This window comes from Lagenorhynchus albirostris, chromosome 1 (assembly GCF_949774975.1).
Source record: "Lagenorhynchus albirostris chromosome 1, mLagAlb1.1, whole genome shotgun sequence".
Classification (NCBI taxonomy): Eukaryota; Metazoa; Chordata; class Mammalia; order Artiodactyla; family Delphinidae; genus Lagenorhynchus; species Lagenorhynchus albirostris.
In genome coordinates, this window is record NC_083095.1 from 129416631 (window position 1) to 129438726 (window position 22096).

Genomic DNA, 22096 nt, shown 5'->3' on the forward strand with positions numbered 1-22096 from the left:
ATATACAACCTGTATATTTCTTTGGTAAGGTCTCTGTTCAAATCCTTCCCCCAATTTCTAAGTGGATTTTTGTTTTCTTACTGTTGAATTTCAAGAGTTCTTTATATATCTTAGATACAGAATAAATACAGAGTCTTTCACAAAGCAAACCTTTTTTTTTTTTTTTTTGCGGTACGCGGACCTCTCACTGCTGTGGCCTCTCCCGTTGCGGAGCACAGGCTCCGGACGCGCAGGCTCGGCGGCCATGGCTCACGGGCCCAGCCGCTCCGTGGCATGTGGGATCTTCCCGGACCAGGGCACGAACCCATGTCCCCTGCATCGGCAGGCGGACTCTCAACCACTGTGCCACCAGGGAAGCCCCAAAACACCCATTTCTGGGCCCCACTCCCAGGGATTCAAGTTCAGGAGGTCTGATACGGGGCCTGAGAGTTTGCGTTTCTAACAAGTTCTCCGATGCTGCTGCTGTTGACTCAGGATTCACACTTTGAGAACCATGGCTCTAGCTCTGTGCTGCCCTAACTGGACCCCATCAGCACTTGGTGCTCAATACCCCAAGTGCAGGAACAGTGCCCAAATGGGGTTGATTCCATTCTGAGCTCCACCTTGCATTCCTTAACCCAATTTGGAAAGGGAATTAAATCAGAGAAGTAAAAAAAGATAAATCTGCTATATTCTTGAAATCTGAATTGAGTGAATACTTCCAGGGAAACGAACAGGTCTATCTCCCCTAAGAGAAGGGTTGAAAGGCAAAAAAGATAAGGAAGCAATTAGAGAGGTATAATGAAGAATGGCTGAATGTTGATAATTCCTGAAGCTTGATGATAGCTACATGAGAATTTATTATCCTGCTTTGTTTACTCCTTATATTATATGTTTGACATTTTCCATTTTTTAAAAAGTTCTTTTTAAGTAAACTGAGATTATAAAATAGAGGAGCCTAGCAGAAGATGGATGTGTGTTAGAGGAAATTTAAATGATATTTTCAAATTCTCAAGATGATTTAGAGATAAATCCACTTCACCAGTGCTTCTTAGACTTTCCTTTAAGCCCCTAGTACTGAGGAAAGTTAATACTTACCTGACACTAACAAGGTAGCCCAAGGTTGTTCTACTGCCAAGTCCAAATTTCTTTGAAATTTTGTGTTTTATCTCCCAAATGTGGTTTTGCATCCTAGTTAGTATCCATTTGGTTTCATCTAAAAATGTTTTAAATTATCATCATGGGAAAATGTTTCTTACCTGTTCACCTAATGGATGGACAAGCTGCCATCATTAGCTGTATAACCCTTATAACTCCAAAGACTTAAGTGGTTCAGTCTCAGGGGAGTATCAAGTGCAAGAACAATAGCTCAACAAAGTAATTCAATAGGAATTTCTTTCCTTGTGTTTGCTTTCAGAGGACATTGAAATTGATATGCATTTATCACTCAGTGTTCTCATACTCAGACAACAAAAGAGTTTGGGTTCATTTGTGTCTCTGCAATAAAACTCTTATATTACATTACATCTAAGTACATCCTATGCTTTTTAGATTAACTTCTGCCATTACCAATTCACTAGTAAGGATTGAATTAGTACCATCATCTTGGAACCCTCAGCAAAAAAGTAGTGTGTATGTGTTAATCCCAAACTCCTAATTTACCTCTCCCCCCCCACCGGAAGAATCTGAAAAAGAATGTGTCTGTATGTGTATACATATATATATTATATACACATAACTGTATCACTTTGCTGTACACTTGAAACTAACACAACATTGTTTTTTTAGTTTTTTTGGTTTGGCCACACCGCGCGGCACGCAGAACTTCCCCAACCAGGGACCTAGCTGGTGCCCCCTGCAGTGGAAGCACAGAGTCTTAACCACTGGACCGCCATGGAAGTCCAACAACATTGTAAATTAACTATATTTCAGCAAAAAGGCTTTTAAAAAAGAAGAGAATAAAAGAGGTGAAAACGCTATTAGACTGGTTGTTTGGAATTTCCCACAAGATCTTGCATCTTTTCATTGGATTCAAGTTTATGCTTGAATCTTAAAAACAGCCTTGTTGGAAAAAGAGTAACATATATATTATACACACACATATGTATCACATTAGTGTAGGTGCTGGTTAGGACAGGCAGGGGGTGATGTCAGTGAGAATCCAGTGTGAAGGGGAAAATAAAATAAGACAAGAGAGGTAGGCCTTGTACAGCAAAAATGTCCTGAGCTGACGAGACTGATTAATTCAACTTTCTGCTCCTGAGGTTAAAAAAAATCTTGGGAGCTTAGATGCAGCATTTAGAATAGTAAAACAATCAAGATAGCCATTGACTGAGCCTCAAAAAAAAACAGGGCATGGACACTAAGATTAGGGTTAAGAGGTTAGAAGCAAGAGAGAGCAGCTCTTGAATAGGACCCTCAGGATGAGAAGGGGATGCTAGCTTTATTCGACAACGTCTACTGAGTGTCCTTTTGTGACATACTAAATAAGACAGGGCTCCTGCCCTATGAAAAGTCACAGTAGGATTTTTTTAAATCTCAGGTACAAATTACCGACATTTTCCATACTCGATTGAAGAAGACAAGGGGGCTGTGCAAGATGGTTGAAGGCAGGGTCAAATCACACAAGACATTGATTGTGAATCAGGGGAGGGTGGGCTTTATCCTTTAGGCATGGGGGTATTTTACAAAGATCATTCTAGGGTAGCATGCAGGGAGAGCCATTATCAGACTTCTGCCGTGGTCCAGGGGTGAGGCAAACCGAACTTGAATGTGGGGAGGGGACTAGGCAGGAGGAGAAAGGAGAGAGAAAAACAGGGAAAAACCAAAGATGATTGCCAAAACTTGAATCTGAGTAGTGGGAGAATAATTCTTTTTTAAAAGGAGGAGGAGTTAGGAAGCAAGTTCATTTAGGGTGAGAAAGATATCGGGTTTATCTCTAGATGAACTGAGCTATAATGAGACCTGTTAGAGTAACTAGGCTCCTGGAATTCCTTCTAAAGGGCAGGGAGCTCCCCCTGCTCCTGGGGAGTAGACAGTTCAGCCTAGAGAAGAGAGGTGGCCCCGGATGGCTGCAGTGGCAGAGCTGGGGCTGCCCATGAGGCATGGTGGATGCTCAGAAACTGTGGTGGTCATGAACTTTGGGGCCTTTCCTATTCAGCATCCAGTGTTCTCTCCTAAAACCAGATCTCAGCTGTCCCTCTCCTGATCAAAAACCTTTCATGGCTCCCCAGTGCCCACCATCCAGCCCTCACAGTCTGCCCACAGCATTCACTTCCCACCTCACCTCCAGGGGCTCTTACTCCACACCCCGCCCTGCTCTACTCCAGCCCCCACCACCCCATGATGCCCCTTCTCTAACCGCACCAGACTGTCCCCCACCCCTCCAGGGTCAGGCCTCTTCTGGCCTCTGCCTTTGTCCATGTCCTTCTCTGTTCTCGCCTGAATTCCTGCCCCTACCCCGCCATCCTCTGCCTGGTGAACTGCTTCTCACCCTGCAAATTCCTGCTCAGACACCACCAACACCCCCTGCTGTGATCCTCTGCACCCCATGGAAATTTTACCAGTCTCTCTATTCACGTCATATTAGTATGTGTCTAAGCTCCCAAAGCTGTGGGCTGTGTCTTACCTTTACAGCCCCCCAGTACCTCTTTGCTTAGCTTGTTATCTTACTTAAACCATAGATGGGATCTATTTCATACAACATTATTTGGGGCTTAAAAATACACAAACTTGGGCTTCCCTGGTGGTGCAGTGGTTGAGTGTCCGCTTGCCGATGCAGGGGGCGCGGGCTTGTGCCCCGGTCTGGGAGGATCCCACGTGCCACGGAGCGGCTGGGCCCGTGAGCCATGGCCGCTGGGCCTGTGCATCCAGAGCCTGTGCTCCGCAACGGGAGAGGCCGCGGCGGTGGGAGGCCCGTGTACCGAAAAAAAAAAAAAATACACAAACTTTCTTTATAGTTAGTAAGCATTCAAAGGAAATTTGGAGTCAAAATAAATCAAATGTTAATATTGTAAAGAATGAGAATGAGCTGTCCTTAGCCATAATTTAGCAAGTAAATAACAGCGTTGGCAGTTCCCTTTATTCAAACCCCTCACAGCCTGTAACCACACAGTGCCAAAGAGAAAGCCAGCCTTCTTTCTCTGATATTCTGAGTTTCAGTCCAAATGTGTTACATCATGTTGTAGAAAATCACACAGGTTCAATTCTTTCCAAACTCAAAATGCCAAAGTAATCTGAACTGAAAAAAATCAGTGTGCTATGTGTGTATATTTGTTTAACAGAAACCATAATCTGGACATTTTATTAGACTGGACCTGGATCTACCCAAAGAGAGATGTTGCGCTTTTTTTTGTCATTTTTTTTTCAACAGAATTTTTAGGCATCACTGCATGCATTTACCATTTTGACCAGGAGGAATGGAGGACATTTTTGAGATTGAAATTCTTAAACAGGAGCATCTAGATAAAAGCAGGACTTTAAGGAGATTTCAGGAGCCTCTTATCTGAACTCCAAAGTTAAAATAAGATAGATCGGAACAATACAAGGACTTCCCTGGTGGTCCAGTGGTTAAGAATCCGCCTTCCAATGCAGGGGATGCGGGTTTGATCTCTGCACCTGGGAGCTTTTAAATCACTCGCTGTGCAAGCTGTACCACAGGCTCATGCCGCAGGGCAGCTAAGCTCACGCACCACAACTACAGAGCCGGTGTGCCGCAACTACAGATCCCACATGCTCTGGAGCCCACGCGCCACAACTACAGAGGAGCCCGTGTGCCCCAACGAAAAGCCCGCATGCCACAACGAAAGTTCCCACATGCCGCAACGAAAAGACCCGACGCAGCCAAAAAAAAAACAAAAAAGGCACAATACACCTCATAATTTACTTCTATTCAATAAGCATTTATTAAGTGCCAAGCAAAAGCTAAGTAGTGGGGCAAACATGTACATGTCACAGTATCTGCCTTTAAAGCACTCACCTTCTATCAAGCGAGGCAGGTATATACACATATAGTTCAGGGAAATAAACTTAATAATAGAAACCAGCCATAACATATATTTATGTATAGATGCTACTTCTTTCAAAGTTGCATCGACGTTGCACTCTAAGCCTTCTTCATACTCAGATCCTAAAACTTTTTTTGCACCACTTTTGGTCTTTCGCAGCTCTGTAGAGCATCACAGTGACAGAATGTTTTGTGTGATCTGTGCACGTGGTCTCCCTACAGCATGTTTTTCTAATTAATTTTTATTGGAGTATCGTTGATTTACAATGTTGTGTTAGTTTCTGGTGTACAGCAAAGTGAATCAGTTATACATATACATATATCCACTCTTTTTTAGATTCTTTTCCCATATAGGTCATTACAGAGTATCAAGAAGAGTTCCCTGTGCTATACAGTAGGTCCTTATTAGTTATCTATTTTATATATAGTGGTGTGTACATGTCAATCCCAATCTCCCACTTTATCCCTTTCCCCCCAGTAACCATAAGTTCGTTTTTTACTGATACATCTGTGACTCTATTTCTGTTTTCTAAATAAGTTCATTTGTACCATTTTTTGAGATTCCACATATAAGTGATATCATATGGTATGTGTCTGATTTACTTCACTCAGTATGACAATCTCTTACTTATCAGTAGATGTTCAGAGCACATTAGAGAATACCGGGGCTTTGTCTGAACTTCTTGTTTGATTATACACGCTGTTTCCCCTTCATCACATTATGTATTTCTAGAAGTTATCCACTGAAAGTTAGCTCAAAGCTTTAGAAAAATAGATGGGGAGCAACACACTTGTGGTTCAGGATGCAGGAAACAGTGGCACCTACTTCTGCTTTGGAAATTCTGTTACCTAATCCAGTCCTGACTGTACATTAGTATCACCTGGGAGCTTTTAAATCACTGGCTGTGCAAGCTGTACCTCAACCAATTAAATCCATATCAATGGGGAGATGCGACCCAGGTGTGAGTATCTGGGGGAGAAGGAGTCATCTTGTGTTTTTTTTTTGTTTGTTTGTTTGTTTGTTTGTTTTGCAGTACGCGGGCCTCTCACTGTTGTGGCCTCTCCAGCTGTGGAGCACAGGCTCCTGACGCACAGGCTCAGCGGCCATGGCTCACGGGCCCAGCCACTCCGCGGCATGTGGGATCTTTCTGGACCGGGGCACGAACCTGTGTCCCCTGCATCAGCAGGTGGACTCTCAACCACTACGCCACCTGGGAAGCCCGTCATCTTGTTTTTTAAAAAAAAAAAGTTTTTATGTGGAAATAATTTGAATTCAAATTATTGAATAAATGTTGAAAAAGTTAAAATAGTACAGAGAACCCCTGTATTTACTTATTCAGAGTCACCTATATTTTTTCCTTCTGAACCATTTGAGGGTAAGTTACATGTACCACAGCCCTTTATCTACAAATACCCCAGTTTCAGTGAGTATTTGCTAAGAATGGGAATACTCTCTTACGTAACCACAGGATAGCCTGCAACTTCACACATTTACATTGACACAACATTTACAAGAACTAGAACAAAAAATTTCACAATTTGTATGGAAACACAAAAGACCCCGAATAGCCAAAGCAATCTTGAGAACTAAAAACGGAGCTGGAGGAATCAGGCTCCCTGACTTCAGACTATACTACAAAGCTACAGTAATCAAGACTGTATGGTACTGGCACAAAAACAGAAATATAGATCAATGGAACAGGATAGAAAGCCCAGAGATAAACCCACGCACATATGGTCACCTTATCTTTGATAAAGGAGGCAGGAATGTACAGTGGAGAAAGGACAGCCTCTTCAATAAGTGGTGCTGGGAAAACTGGACAGGTACATGTAAAAGTATGAGATTAGATCACTCCCTAACACCATACACAAAAATAAGCTCAAAATGGATTAAATACCTAAATGTAAGGCCAGAAACTATAAAACTCTTAGAGGAAAACATAGGCAGAACACTCTATTACATCAATCACAGCAAGATCCTTTTTGACCCACCTCCTAGAAAAATGGAAATAAAAACAAACAAATGGGTCCTAATGAAACTTAAAAGCTTTTGCACAGGAAAGGAAACCATAAACAAGACCAAAAGACAGCCCTCAGAATGGGAGAAAATATTTGCAAATGAAGCAACTGACAAAGGATTAATCTCCAAAATTTATAAGCAGCTCATGCAGCTCAATAACAAAAAAACAAACAACCCAATCCAAAAATGGGCAGAAGACCTAAATAGACATTTCTCCAAAGAAGATATACAGACTGCCAACAAACACATGAAAGAGTGCTCAACATCATTAATCATTAGAGAAATGCAAATCAAAACTACAATGAGATATCATCTCACACCAGTCAGAATGGCCATCATCAAAAAATCTAGAAACAGGGCTTCCCTGGTGGCGCAGTGGTTGAGAGTCCGCCTGCCGATGCAAGGGACACGGGTTCGTGCCCCGGTCCGGGAAGATCCCACGTGCCGCGGAGCGGCTGGGCCCGTGAGCCATGGCCGCTGGGCCTGCGCGTCCGGAGCCTGTGCTCCACAGCGGGAGAGGCCACGGCAGTGAGAGGCCCGCGTACAGCTAAAAAAAAAAAAAAAAAAAAAAAATCTAGAAACAATAAATGCTGGAGAGGGTGTGGAGAAAAGGGAACACTCTTGCACTGCTGGTGGGAATGTGAATTGGTTCAGCCACTATGGAGAACAGTATGGAGGGTCCTTAAAAAACTACAAATAGAACTACCATATGACCCAGCAATCCCACTACTGGGCATATACCCTGAGAAAACCATAATTCAAAAAGAGTCATGTACCAAAATGTTCATTGCAGCTCTATTTACAATAGCCCAGAGATGGAAACAACCTAAGTGCCCATCATCGGATGAATGGATAAAGAAGATGTGGCACATATATACAATGGAATATTACTCAGCCATAAAAAGAAACGAAATTGAGCTATTTGTAATGAGGTGGATAGACCTAGAGTCTGTCATACAGAGTGAAGTAAGTCAGAAAGAAAAAGACAAATACCGTATGCTAACACATATATATGGAATTTAAGAAAAAAAAATGTCATGAAGAACCTAGGGGTAAGGCAGGAATAAAGACGCAGACCTCCTAGAGAACGGACTTGAGGTTATGGGGAGGGGGAAGGGTGAGCTGTGACAGGGCAAGAGAGAGTCATGGACATATACACACTAACAAACGTAGTAAGGTAGATAGCTAGTGGGAAGCAGCCGCATGGCACAGGGATATTGGCTCGGTGCTTTGTGACAGCCTGGAGGGGTGGGATAGGGAGGGTGGGAGGGAGGGAGACGCAAGAGAGAAGACATATAGGAACATATGTTTATGTATGACTGATTCACTTTGTTATAAAGCAGAAACTAACACACCATTGTAAAGCAATTATACCCCAATAAAGATGTTAAAAAAAAAACAAAACCCAATCCAAAAATGGGCAGAAGACCTAAATAGACATTTCTCCAAAGAAGATATACAGACTGCCAACAAACACATGAAAGAATGCTCAACATCATTAATCATTAGAGAAGTGCAAATCAAAACTACAATGAGTTTTCATCTCACACCAGTCAGAATGGCCATCATCAAAAAATCTAGAAACAATAAATGCTGGAGAGTGTGTGGAGAAAAGGGAACCCTCTTACACTGTTGGTGGGAATGTAAATTGATACAGCCACTGTGGAGAACAGTATGGAGGTTCCTTAAAAAGCTACAAATAGAACTACCATATGACCCAGCAATCCCACTACTGGGCATATACCCTGAGAAAACCATAATTCAAAAAGAGTCATGTACCAAAATGTTCATTGCAGCTCTATTTACAATAGCCAGGACATGGAAACAACCTAAGTGCCCATCATCGGATGCATGGATAAAGAAGATGTGGCACATATATACAATGGAATATTACTCAGCCATAAAAAGAGACGAAATTGAGCTATTTGTAATGAGGTGGATAGACCTAGAGTCTGTCATACAGAGTGAAGTAAGTCAGAAAGAGAGAGACAAATACCGTATGCTAACACATATATATGGAATTTAAGAAAAAAAAATGTCATGAAAAACCTAGGGGTGAAACAGGAATAAAGACACAGACTTACTAGAGAATGGACTTGAGGCTATGGGGAGGGGGAAGGGTAAACGGTGACAAAGCGATAAAGAGGCATGGACATATATACACTACCAAACGTAAGGTAGATAGCTAGTGGGAAGCAGCCGCATAGCACAGGGAGATCAGCTCGGTGCTTTGTGACCGCCTGGAGGGGTGGGATAGGGAGGGTGGGAGGGAGGGAGACGCAAGAGGGAAGAGATATGGGAACATATGTATATGTATAACTGATTCACTTTGTTATGGAGCAGAAACCAACACACCACTGTAAAGCAGTTATACCCCAATAAAGATAAAATTTATAAGTATTTAATTTACCATCCATACTCCAGTTTTGTCAGTTGATCTAATAATGTCCTGTATAGCACTTTTCTTCCTCCAGTTCAGGAGCAAATCTAGGCTAGGTACTGCATTCATTTGACATCTCCCTCTCCTCATTTAATCTCTAATGTTTCCACAGACTTTGTCTTTTATCGTATTGACATTTTTTAAGAATACAGTCCCCCACCCTTAAAAAAATTTAAGTGTTCCTCGCTGTCTGATGTTTCTCGTGACTAGATTAAAGTTAAACACTCTCAGCTGAACCCTGGGTTAGGGGTGGTGTGCCCTTTGCAAGGTACCACGTCAGGAGATACACAGTGTCTACCTTTTCTCACTGGTGCTGTTAATTTTGATCACCTGGTAAAGTGTTGCCCAGTTTCTTCACTGGATAATTACCCTTTCTTTTTCTCCCTTGCAACTAATAAGCAGTCTGAGGGGCTGAAAAGACCACTGGAATATATTGCTCCACATCAAAATTTCCCCCCAAGGTTTAGTGTGTGTTGATGATTTCTGGCTGATCCAATCTTTACAATGACGATTGCAAAATGATTTTCCAACTCCAGCACTCTCTCTATATTTACCAGTCAGCCCTTGAAATTTTTCATAAGCAAGAGCCCTCCCTTCTCCCCCATGTATTTATTTATCTACTTATTATTGGTATGAGCTCATGAATTTCCTTTTCTTTCAGTAATTTGTAATTTGTTACCATACTTATTTGGGTGCTCAAACTGTCTCAGATGTGGCCAATAGGAGCTTCTTCAAGGTGACTCCTATGTCCTTGTGACATGTCCCCACCATCTTTGTGAACACTTCCTTACTTCCAGGCTTATCTTATACCTCCCGTGCCCCACCCCTGGAACTAGTCATTTCTCCAAATAAGGGTGCCTTTTCATGGGGAATGGTATTAGAGACCAAGATTAAGGTGCAGGGTATGCTTATTGCTAGTGGGGTGTCTCTGCTTCTTAACCCTCTTAGCAGGCAGAGCTAGGAAATATATGCATATATGTATACATATGCAAACACATAACAAAAATACACAGACTCACATACGTATACATATATATGGTGTACATATAAACATGCACATATACCTACATATCCATGATTTCAAAATTATGAATTCACACTGATATCTTAAATTTAAATCCATGCCCCACAGTGTTCTGTGTTGCCTTCCCCCATTCCATATTTGTACGCCTCCTTTTCCACGGTGAGATCCCTGGCTCCCAACAAGAAGTCCAGCCACTTTGGAAAAATGTTTGGCAGTACCTACTGCAACTAAGCATACCTTTAACACAGCAATTCTACTTCTGGGTATATTCCCAACAGAAATGAGAACTTATGTCCACCAAAAACATACAAGAATGTTTTATAGCAGCTTTACCCAAAGGAGCCAAAAACTGGAAACACCCAAAAGTCAATCAACAATAGAAAAGTAAATCGTGGCATATTTATATGATACTAAATTGCTATGAAAAAGAATGAACTACTGATAAATGCAACAAAGTGGATGAGTCTCATGGGCATCAAGTTAAGTAAAAGATGTCCGATGCAAAAGAATGTGTATGTTATTATTCCATTTATATGAAATTCATAAACAGGGAAACTGTGGCTCTAGACGGCAGAGTAGTGGCAACATTCGAGACTTACGAGGATGGGGTAAAGACTCTGTGGGGACCGGAAGGAGCCTTATGGGGGGCTGGAATGTTCTGTATTTTATCCAGGTAGTAGTAACACAGGCGTAATACAAATATAAAAAAAGTCAAGCTATAAACTTATCATTTAACTACTTTACTATATGTGAGTTATATCCTATTTTTTAAATTTAATACAGCTATAAATTGGGCTGCCAATGCAATTAACTCAACTGAAATGACTGAATCGGACCAAATTCACATGTGTTCAGGAAATGACAACTCTATCAGAACTTAATCAATCATCTGCCTGACAACTACTGCTTTTCTGTCGTAATACACATCCCGTGTCAGTAATGGGAAAATGGGGGAAAAAAATGTGCATCCAGGGATTTAACAGTACAGTACGTGGGCTTACTCAGTGTCTTGATATAATTTTTTGTTGAGTTGAATTGGACTGTCTTCTACACACACACCCCAAGGGTTAATCACAATCCAAACCCTTAATGGTTTACGCTTTGTGTGTAAAGTCACGCGATGATAGGTGTCCTCTGGGATTGCTTACTGGTAACTTGAAATCCATGGAAAAGTCAGCTCTGGGAATCCTAAATGCTCGAAGACAGGGTGGGAGAGTGCTATGGAGAGAGCTTCAGGGATAGGGTGGAAGGAACATAGGTGTCAACCCCCAGACTGGACCTTTTGCTCCCCTCCTCTCAGTGTGGGCCCTTTTGCCCAGGCAAAGCCAGTATATGAGAAGTGAAACCATTTCCCCCTCGACTGAGAATCCTTCTCTTTTGATCAGGACTCAAAAATAAGAGAGGAGGGCAGGAAGGTGTGTAGTGCTTCTCCAACTTTAAATGTACCACAACCACCTGGAGGGCTTGCTAAACCTGAATTCTGGACTTCACCCATGCTTCTGATTCAGCCGGCCTGAACCTACATTATCTACCAGCTTCCGGGGATGCTGGTCCAAGGACCACACTTTGAGGATTACTGGTGTAATTGCATGAATGTGGAATTAGAGCATCAACGTCCAAGTCCTAAATGCTACCGAATAGTCTGTGACGTTGAGCAAACAACTTAATCTCTCTGAACCTATTTCCTCATCTGTATGATAAAGATAATACGTGTCCTGCATGCCCTATAGGATTGACATTCATATTGTGAGTTCATTTGTGTTTTGAAAACCATAAATCACTAGACCAGATGTTCTTCGCTTTCATGTGCCGTGGACTCCCTTGGCAGTCTATGGATACCTTCTCAGAATAATGTTTTTAAATCCATAAAATAAGATACAGAAAAATCCAAAGGAAACCAGTTATACCTAATTATCAAAACACTTTAGAAAACCAATTTTTACTATACATAGTAACATGCTCCTTTAACATTAAAATAGGCGATCTCATGGAGGGTCTAATAACTATTGTAATTCTAAAATAGTGATGAGTTATTTAACAATATTTCATAATATCTGTAACATCCATAATGTCTTGTGAATAGACAAGTGATTTCTATTGGTGACAAAGCCACAGCACTGCTAATACTGTTATGGTTTGTTGCCTACATTTATAATAGAAGGAATGCTAAACTTCACTTGGGAGCTGGTGAAAATAAAGATGTAATTGACAGACCCCTCCATGGTGGTGGTATGAAGTGAATAGTTGTGTTCCATTTTCAGGGTCTCTAGATTAGCTAAAATATTCTGAGACTCAGTTGGGATCATGCCCATATGTGGGCTTCTGTAGAAGCTCATAGACCAGACCGAAAATGTCAGGACTCCAAACCTTCAGCTACATCACGGCAGTGGCCAGTGACGTCTGACCCCTTCACCCTTAAGTTTGTTGCGCTGCTTCCCTAACAGCTTCTAAGAATGGGTGAAACATTAAGAAGCTTGGAATTTTGTTAATAGGAGGAACTTAAGCTTCGTTTCCAAGGGAAGAAACAGACATCTAGATCACAGTGATCTGTTTGCTGTAAGGAAACCACCTTCTTTATTTGATTTTGGAAGCCAGTGTTTGGGTCATCAACAGTGGGCATTAAGATGGTGGGATAAGGCTTCCCTGGTGGCGCAGTGGTTAAGAATCTGCCTGCCAGTGGAGGGGACACGGGTTCGAGCCCTAGTCTGGGAAGATCCCACATGCCACGGAGCAACTAAGCCCATGCATCACAACTACTGAAGCCCGCACGCCTAGAGCCCGTGCTCCTCAACAAGAGAAGCCACCACAATGAGAAGCCCGCGCACCACAAGGAAGAGTAGGCCCCGCTCACTGCAACTACAGAAAGCCCCCCACATGCAGCAACAAAGACCCAATGCAGCCAGAAATAAATAAATAAAAATAAAATAAAATAAGATGGTGGGATAAGGTATATGAGAAGCAGGGCTTGGACATATTAGCAATTCCTATACGAACCTTGGAGAAAGGCATTATTGGTGCAGATAGTTTAGGCCAAATATATATGCTCAGCGTCGTCAACTAAAACTGGAATAAAACCCAAATGTCTAACAAGAATAGAGATTTCCTCTTATTGACATAGTTGTGAAGTTGCCTTTCGAATAGGCTTTGCCAAAGCTAGACCTTTAGTGAACACACTCATTAGCAAGAACCATGAGTCACCTGCACCTTTTTGTGGGCTAGCTCTGGACACCATTAATAGCTCTGGAACTGCTTACAGGCACAGAAATTGTAGATGCAGCTGTTTTCAATATGCAAGGCCAGGCCAGATGGGGGCTAGTTTTGGAGCTATTTCAGAAGCTAACCTGTGGGCATATGGAATCAGGACCATGTTTACTAAAAATCTGATGTGGCTTTTTTTTTTTTAATGCTTTGCTGTTATATGATTAAAGATTCATCTAAACCTTTAGAGGGAATGTACAGGTAACAGTAGTGGATGGTAAAAAGATTCAGGATCCCAATGTTTCCAGGAGGGGCCTTTGATGCTCTCTCCCATACAGTACTTCAAATGTTCTTTAATGGACTTTTTGGTTTCCAGATAATAACCTCTTCTACAATACTGCCATTAAAAGCAATAAAATCTTAGCCAGAACCTACCTTAATTCTGAGCTCCTGATGCTCTGAATGGTCTTTTAAGGAGAAGCTGTAAAAAAAAAAAGGGAAAATCTTTATATCCCTTAGTAGTATTTCTGTAGTACCTTGTCCTTTATATTAATTAAAAATTTTAAGCTTTAAAGAAAGTAATATATGCATATGGTAAAAAAAATTTTAAATGGTAGTAAAAAGATATAAAATGGGAAATAAATGTCTCCCTTCTAATCTCCCATCCCAACCTAAACCCCGGTTCCTGTCCCCAAATGTTAACAGTTTTAGAACCATCTTTCCCTGAAATGTTTTCTGTGTGTGTCTACATGTTTTATGTATACGTTTTTATTTAAAAGCATATCACAGGGACTTCCCTGGCGGTCCAGTGGTTAAGACTCACGCTTCCACTGCAGGGGGCGCGGGTTCGACCCCTGATCAGGGAACTAAGATCCCACATGCCCACTGTGCGGCCAAAATGAAAAAGTATTCAAGTAAGAAAAACAAAAAATTTTTTTTAATGTATCACAGAGTTCTTTTCATACCCACGTACACAGACCTGCCTCATCATTTTTAGGGCCACGTGATATTCCATTGCATGATTATCCAGGGTGACAATTTACATAAGCAATCCTCTACTAATGGATATTTAGGTTGGCTTTAATTCTTCTCAAGTTAAAACAGTCTGCAGAGAATATCCTTATTTAAAACACTTTTGTATACTTAGAAGGATAGCCCTCAAGTAGTTTCCTAGAAGTACAATGCTCACGTCAAGAGGATGGGCATTTAAACATCCTCTTGACCTGAGAACAGCTTGTAACCAAACTGCCCTCCAAGGTTGAATCGGTTTACATTCCCACCAGCAATGTCATGGGTGCTTGCTTGTTTGCACACATGTCAATTCTGGCAGTATTAAATTTTTTAAACATTTGCTGATCTGGTGGGTCAAGAATATTACATTGTGGTTTTGACTTGCATTTCTTAAATTATAAGTAAGGTAGAGCATCTTTTCATTTGCTTGTGGAATTTGTGTTTGGTTTTCTGTGCATTGCCTACTTATCATTCTTTGCCTGTCTTTCTTTTGAGCTGTTGCCTTTTTCTACTAGATATTTTTGCATTCCGTAAGTATTAAGTTCCTACTACATGGTGAGCAGTATGCTGGGCACTAGAGCTCACCATTGTTGGTGAGGAAACACCACTGTCTTTGCCCTTTGGGAGCTTACAATACTGGGACACAAACATTAACCAAGTCATGCTCTGAATGGGTGTATGTACAGACTGAGTTAAGTGCCCTGAAGGAAAGGCTCTTGCATCTCTTAGAACATGTGAGAAGAGAGAGACCTGGACTGAGGGTAGGAGAAGATTACCTGAAGTAGCTGACATCTAAAGAACAAATAGGATTTGTGGTTAGGGAAAGCATTTCTGGAAGAAGGAACAGCATTTTGGAGGGAATGTGATGTATCAGATGAGCTAAAAGAAGGCCAGGGATCAGAGCACAGAGAGTAGAATAACAGTGACACAAGATGAGGCTGGACTACATCACCTGGGCCCTGACCCCACTGATGATTGAGGGGTTCTTCTCCTAGAGAAATAGAAAGTATTGAAGGATTTTGAGCCACAGTTGGTTATCAAATCTGCATTCTGAAAAGATCACTCTGGCTGAAAAGAAGGTAAACAGGAAGACCAGTCAGAAGGTTTTTGAGTTAGTCCATATGAAATCTGATGGTACATTGACCCTGAATTATGACAGTGGACATGAAGAGAAGTAGATGAGGGCTTCCCTGGTGGCACAGTGGTTGAGAGTCCGCCTGCTGATGCAGGGGACACGGGTTCGTGCCCCAGTCCTGGAAGATCCCACATGCCGTGGAGCGGCTACGCCCGTGAGCCACAACTACTGAGCCTGTGCGTCCGGAGCCTGTGCTCCGCAACGGGAGAGGCCACAACAGTGAGAGGCCCGCGTACCGCAAAAAAAAAAAAAAGAGAGAAGCAGATGAGTTCATGAAATATGGAGAAGGTCAAATAAAATTTGATGATGGATGGGATATAAGGGATAAGGAAGGGAGGAAGTGTCCAGGATGATTCCTAGGTTCCTAATTAGATGGATGGTGGTACCATTTACTGAAATAAGAACCACCATATGATCCAGCAGTTCTACTCCTGGGTATACATCAAAAAAAAACTAAAACATTAATTCAAAAAGATGTATGGACATAGCAGCACTATTAACAATAGCCAAGATATGGAAGCAAACCAAGTGCCCGTCAACAGATGAATGGATAAAGAAGATGTGAGATATATATATATATATATATAAAAATATATTCCATTACATATATATATATAATATTACTCAGCCATAAAAAGAATGAAATTCTTCCATTTGCAGCAACATGAATGGAGTTAGAGAATATTATGCTTAGTGTAATACGTAGGACAGAGAAAAACACTATATGATATCAGTTATATGTGGAGTCTAAAAAAATAATATAAATGAATGTATATGCAAAACAGAAATGGACTCACAGACATAGAAAACAAACTAGAGGTTACCAAAGGGGAGAGGGAAGAGAGTATAATATGTAAAAATACTAAATCATTATGCCGTAAACCTGAAATTAATATAATACTGTAAATAAACTATACTTCAGTTAAAAAAAGAAATACTGGAAGAGGTCAAGGATGAATTCAGGCTTACACAACACATCTGAGTGAAGCTGTCAAATAGCTAATTAGATATAAAAGTCTGGGACCAGGGAGTTCCCTCGTGGTCCAGTGGTTAGGACTCCACACTCTCACTGCTGAGGACCTGGGTTCAATCCCTGGTCAGGGAACTAAAATCCTATAAGCCTGGGACCAGAGGAAAAGTCTGGATTGGAGACATAAAAATGGAAGTCACTGGAATATAGTAATTAAAGCCTTGGGCAAAGATGCAATCACCCATGAAAGGAGTACAGCACCCAAATCAGCTCTACTCTGAAGCCTTAAGGAACACTAACATTTAATGGCCAAGTAGAGAAAGATGAGACAAAAAAAGAAAGAACAGGTGAGCAGCCCGAGAGCAGGAGGAAAACCAGCTGAGCGAAGTGTCCCAGAAACCAGTGAAAGAAGGTTTCAAATAGAATGGAGCAGCCAGTAGTGCCAAATGCTGCTGAGACATCTAATAAGAGGAAGGCTGGAAAATGCCCATTGGAATGGGCAACATGGAGGTCCTGGTGACGTTCATTTGAATTGTTACAGTGAAATAATGGGGGCAGGAGTCAGACTGGAGACGATTGAGAAATGAATGGGAAGTGAAAACACGGAGACACCATATGGACCACTCTCAAGAAGTGTGGTTTTGAGAGAAAACAGCCCCAAACCTATTCATCCTCAGTCTCTACTCTTGACCCTTCCTTGCCACTCAGTAAGCTGAAGTGATTTTCTAATTTGGTATTTGATGTTCCCCAGCTGTGGTCTCCCAGGAGCCATGGCAACAAGCCAGCCAGGGATAGAGTCTGCAGGGGAGGCCACCTCAACCCTGGGGGCTCTTCCACCTCTCAGAGCAGCTTCTGACTCTGCAGGCCTGGGAAGGCCCATTGTAGAAAACGCTGCTGAAACTGGCTTTAAGAAACAAAGAGTCTTTATATTTTAGAGACACCTACTGAAAACTGTAAGGATAAACAGTGTCTGGGATTTGCAAAGTGAAAAAAGCTAAGCCAGGAGTTGATAATTATTGAAGCTGGGTGATGGGATGGGTACATGGAGGTTTACTATACCGTTCTCACTACTTTCGTTTATGTGTAAATTTTTTTCAAAATACATTGTAAAAAAATTAAGTTTAGTAACTATGTAAATTGAAAGTACACAGAGCCAGTGACTGTCACAGGCCCACTGTTGACCATGCCACTTAAAATGGGATCTCCTTTAAATCCAATTTGCCATTCGCTTGTGGGTTTCAAGGTACCAAATGTCTAAGGGAGTCAAGTCTGCTCTCAGATGCTGCCCTTTCTTCTCTCAATAACTCTGACACCTTGTTCCTTGCCCCTCTTCTCCGTTCTTACCTCCCTCCTGAGTCCACTGTTATTGGACTCCAAATAGCAGTTCTGTCACTTGTCTTCATGAACTTGAACAACTTCCTTCTCAGACTTGAACCATGTTCTGAAAGATGAGGATGCACATCTGCTTAGCAATGTTGTGAAGATGAATTCTGACAGTGTATGTGGGAGTAGGTACATAGCTACACCCTCAAAAATCCACAGAAGTCAGATAATACAAATGAATGAAGATGACCAAGTAGGAGAAAGTCCTGTGACCCTTTTAGCCTGTCTTTAGCTTTGCCACTTTTAGTAGACATACCAGTAGGAAGAATTTTAAGAAATTTTCTATTCTATAAGGAAAATATTAATTCAGCATGATCATAAACGGAATAAATAATCTATATTCATAAATAAATGGGTAATAAACTGAGACTTAGCCTCAGTGTTGGGGATCACTAGGGAGCGGTGGGGAGTAGGGCAAGCCAGAGCACGCAGGCCCCATCTAACAGAGGCAGTCCTCCTCAGCTCCATGACTCTGCCATGAGAGAATGTGGAGCCAAGGTTAACATGTCTTCTTGTTTTACAAGAGAAGCTAGAACTCTAAAACTTCTATGTGAAATCTCCCAATTCTTAAATTTGGTTTCAATTATTTACAAAAAAAGAACACTACAATGGCTAAACTAATTCCGTTTGTGGGCCAAAAGCAGCTCATGAGCTGCCAGTGTGCAACCTCTCACCTAGATAATGCGATAGAACACAGTTTCCCTTCCCCGCCCCCTTATCTTCCACCTCTAACTTCCTCCTTTCTCTCATTTTCCACATTCTTCTCTCCTAACCACTCCCACCCTTCCTTTCTAGACTAAGTCCAAGTGGTAGAAGGGATTGAAGTGGGTTGAAGAAGTGATGAAGCCCGAAGGGCTGTGATCTAGATGCCTCATCCTGTTCCAGGGCCTAGGCCAGTGCCCTGCACATAGTCGATCCTAATGACAAACCTGATGAATGAATAAGCCGGCAAGTAGGGGGCAGTCAGTTTCTTGTGCACACCTGGGCTTACCTGAGGACTCTCATTTTTCTCAACAGCCTTGCGAAGTCGTTCTGGCCGCTCCATCATCAACGGGAACTGGGCAATTGACCGGCCTGGAAAATATGAAGGAGGAGGGACCATGTTCACATACAAGCGACCAAATGAGATTTCGAGCACTGCCGGAGAGTCCTTTTTGGCCGAAGGTCCCACTAATGAGATCTTGGATGTCTATGTGAGTTTGAACTCTTGGCCTGGATTTTGTATCTTCTTGCTTCTCAGGACCACACTTAGAACAAATAAACAATAAATATTGCCCTTGCTCAATAAGACCGTTTGAGCGGCGCCTTTTGGGGTACCCTTACATGCTTGGCATTCCTCTCTGCCCCTCACCTCCGAATGTACCTAGCTCATAGAAACCTTAAACTCTCCCAGATGCTTATTACCCTCAGCGTTTATTGAGCCAGTAAAACCAATTTTACTTGTTGAACCAAATCAGAGGCAAAACATACCCTTTATTTCATGAGCATTGGCTCTCCTCCAGACACTTTCCTCCTGTGCTAATTTGGCGTGTTTTCTTTTTACGGCAAAAGAAAGCAAATGCCTAAAGCAAGAGGAGACCACTCACAGTTCCCAGCCCTCTTCAAATTCTACTAAAGCAAGTGAAGAAACAAGAACTCCAGAGTACTCCAGATGACACAATAAAGCTTGGAGTAACAATATAGAGATTTACCAGTCGTTCCCTGCTTCGCAGAAGACAGAACTTTGATTTCTTTGACAAGAAACTGAAGTATTAAGTTGCCCCGGAGTTAAAAATGGTCCTTATTTTTTAAAAGAAACCACTAGAATCCAATCTTCTTAAAAAGATCAGGAAATAAAAGGGGACCGGAAATAAAAGCTCAAAATCACGTTTTGATAAAAAAGAATGCGCTCACCCATAGATATATATTCTCTCACCATCTCCAAAGCCATGCTGGTCTACTTGATATTTGCCAAGTTCGAATTTTATAAATATGACTTGTCTAACTATACAGTTACATGTTAATTCCCTTTGGGCCTAGTGGCTCATGGACTAGAAACTACAAAGGAAGTCTTGTTATAGCTCATTCTGAATATTTTTTTATAGACTGTCCAGCTGGTGTTGGTCTCCGGGTAAGTTTCGAATGGCATTAGGGGTAAAAACTCAGGTTGTTAAAGGCCCACTATGGGTGGTCTGGGTTGTGGTGGCCAGTAATAATTTCATAAATGGGACAAGGTTTGCACTGGCAGAATGTTCACACAGAAGAGGCACAGTAGAGGGGGGAAGGCTTTCCGGCCCCAGAATGACTGTTGGATTGTGTGAAAAGAGAAGTGAAGGGACTAGGAGTAGACAGCAAGGACCTGTGGTCACACCACTGTGTCCCTCAGAGGTTCTCTGCTCCCCACCATGGTTCCTGGATGTAGGGGGCCCAGGGGTTCTCATGTCCGCCTTCTGTTGGGTGATTTCTAGACGGGAGGCCACGTTTCACACGTAGGGAAGGGGTAAAGGCTGATGGTGTAACTGGGTGGAATAGACACCCTCATGGACCAAACAGGACCCACCCATGCAGGAGTGACTCAGAGAATGCCTGTAGCTAACAGGACCTCAGAGATCAACTGGATTCTCACCTCCTGCTTCTCCAGATGAAGAAATCGAAAACCATGAGATTGAGGGACTTGCTCTAGGTGACCCAGCGGGTAAAGAGGAGAACCCCTTCGTAAAGCAGTAGAGACAGAAATATCACAACGTGACCTGTCTCCTTGCCTGGCTCGTATTTTCACTGCAGATTTGCATTCCGCGGCTCCATTTAACCCACCACCCTGCTTCCCTCCAGGAAAGCCATGAGCACAAAGGATTTTGTGCTCCAAAGCCAATAGGGAGGGATTTATTCTGCTGAGCCATGCTGGTTTGTTTCGTTTACTTGTCCCTGACAATGTTTCATTGCTGACTTCCACAGCCCTATGCAGCTTTTGTCATGGGTCGCTGAGAGAGAATAGGACCCAAGGAGACTTACTGCCCTTATACCTGTTTTCCTCACCTTATCTCTCTGTGGTTCTGGAACTTTCCATGGATGAGAGGGGATGGGACCCAGAGAGTCAATGAGGGAGAGGGTTGGGTCAGACCCTTCCTGAGTCAGCCTCCCGGGCCAGGTAGAGGACTTGGGAGGAACCTGGGGGATCTCGGGGCGACGCTGCCAGAGGTCTGGCCCTTCCTTACATGACCCTGTCTCGCCACCTAGTGTTCAAACGGGTCCTCTGTAGTGAAAACTTAAGTGGATATTTTGAGGGCCATGAGGAAAATCTAAGCAATGGTAGAGGATGGTTGGGAGCCGACAGAAAGATTCCCTACCATTGCTCCCATCTTCCTGTTTAAAATTTATAAAATCTTGACTTTCAACCTAGTTTTCTTCTTATTCTCTCAAAGACTACGTTCTTCATTCTTCAAAAGCAGATAGCGAAAAGCCATCTGGAAATAGCTTTCGTTTAGTGTGTCACCAGTCCGCTAATATTATTACATGTAAATCAGTCCATTCATTTATAGTTAGTGCCACGTACACCACTGAGCCCAAAGCCAGCAGGAAGGGGACATGCATGTGTGCCAGTGCAGTGACATTGACCTTTGTGTCGTCAGATGATACACCAGCAGCCTAACCCAGGAGTCCACTACGAGTACGTAATCATGGGGAACAATGCCATCAGCCCACAGGTGCTGCCTCACAGGAGACCAGGTAAAATTTCTGGTTTTGCTGCCGGTCACTCCGGATCATTTCCTTTTAACGCCCTTTCTCTCTTCTTCTTGTGTATCTGCCCTCTGTCTCTCGGTCAACACAGAGAAAACCCATGGACACATTTCAGAGCCAACGGGCCTTGATATCAGAGGATGCCTCACCATTTGCCTGAGCCCTCACTGATAAGAGTGTTTCATTCACTTGACTCAAAAATGAAGTGAACATT

At 42.4% G+C, this 22096-nt stretch overlaps 1 protein-coding gene across 1 annotated transcript in view; it reads left to right on the forward strand.

The window, feature by feature from the left end:
• Positions 1-22096, forward strand: part of THSD4 (thrombospondin type 1 domain containing 4) — a 542551-nt gene that overhangs the window by 492800 nt on the left and 27655 nt on the right. Inside the window, exons 8-9 of the mRNA XM_060153293.1 lie at positions 19183-19358; positions 21774-21870. Of these exons, the coding sequence (XP_060009276.1) occupies positions 19183-19358; positions 21774-21870 (273 nt within the window). The remainder of the gene's footprint in view (positions 1-19182; positions 19359-21773; positions 21871-22096) is intronic.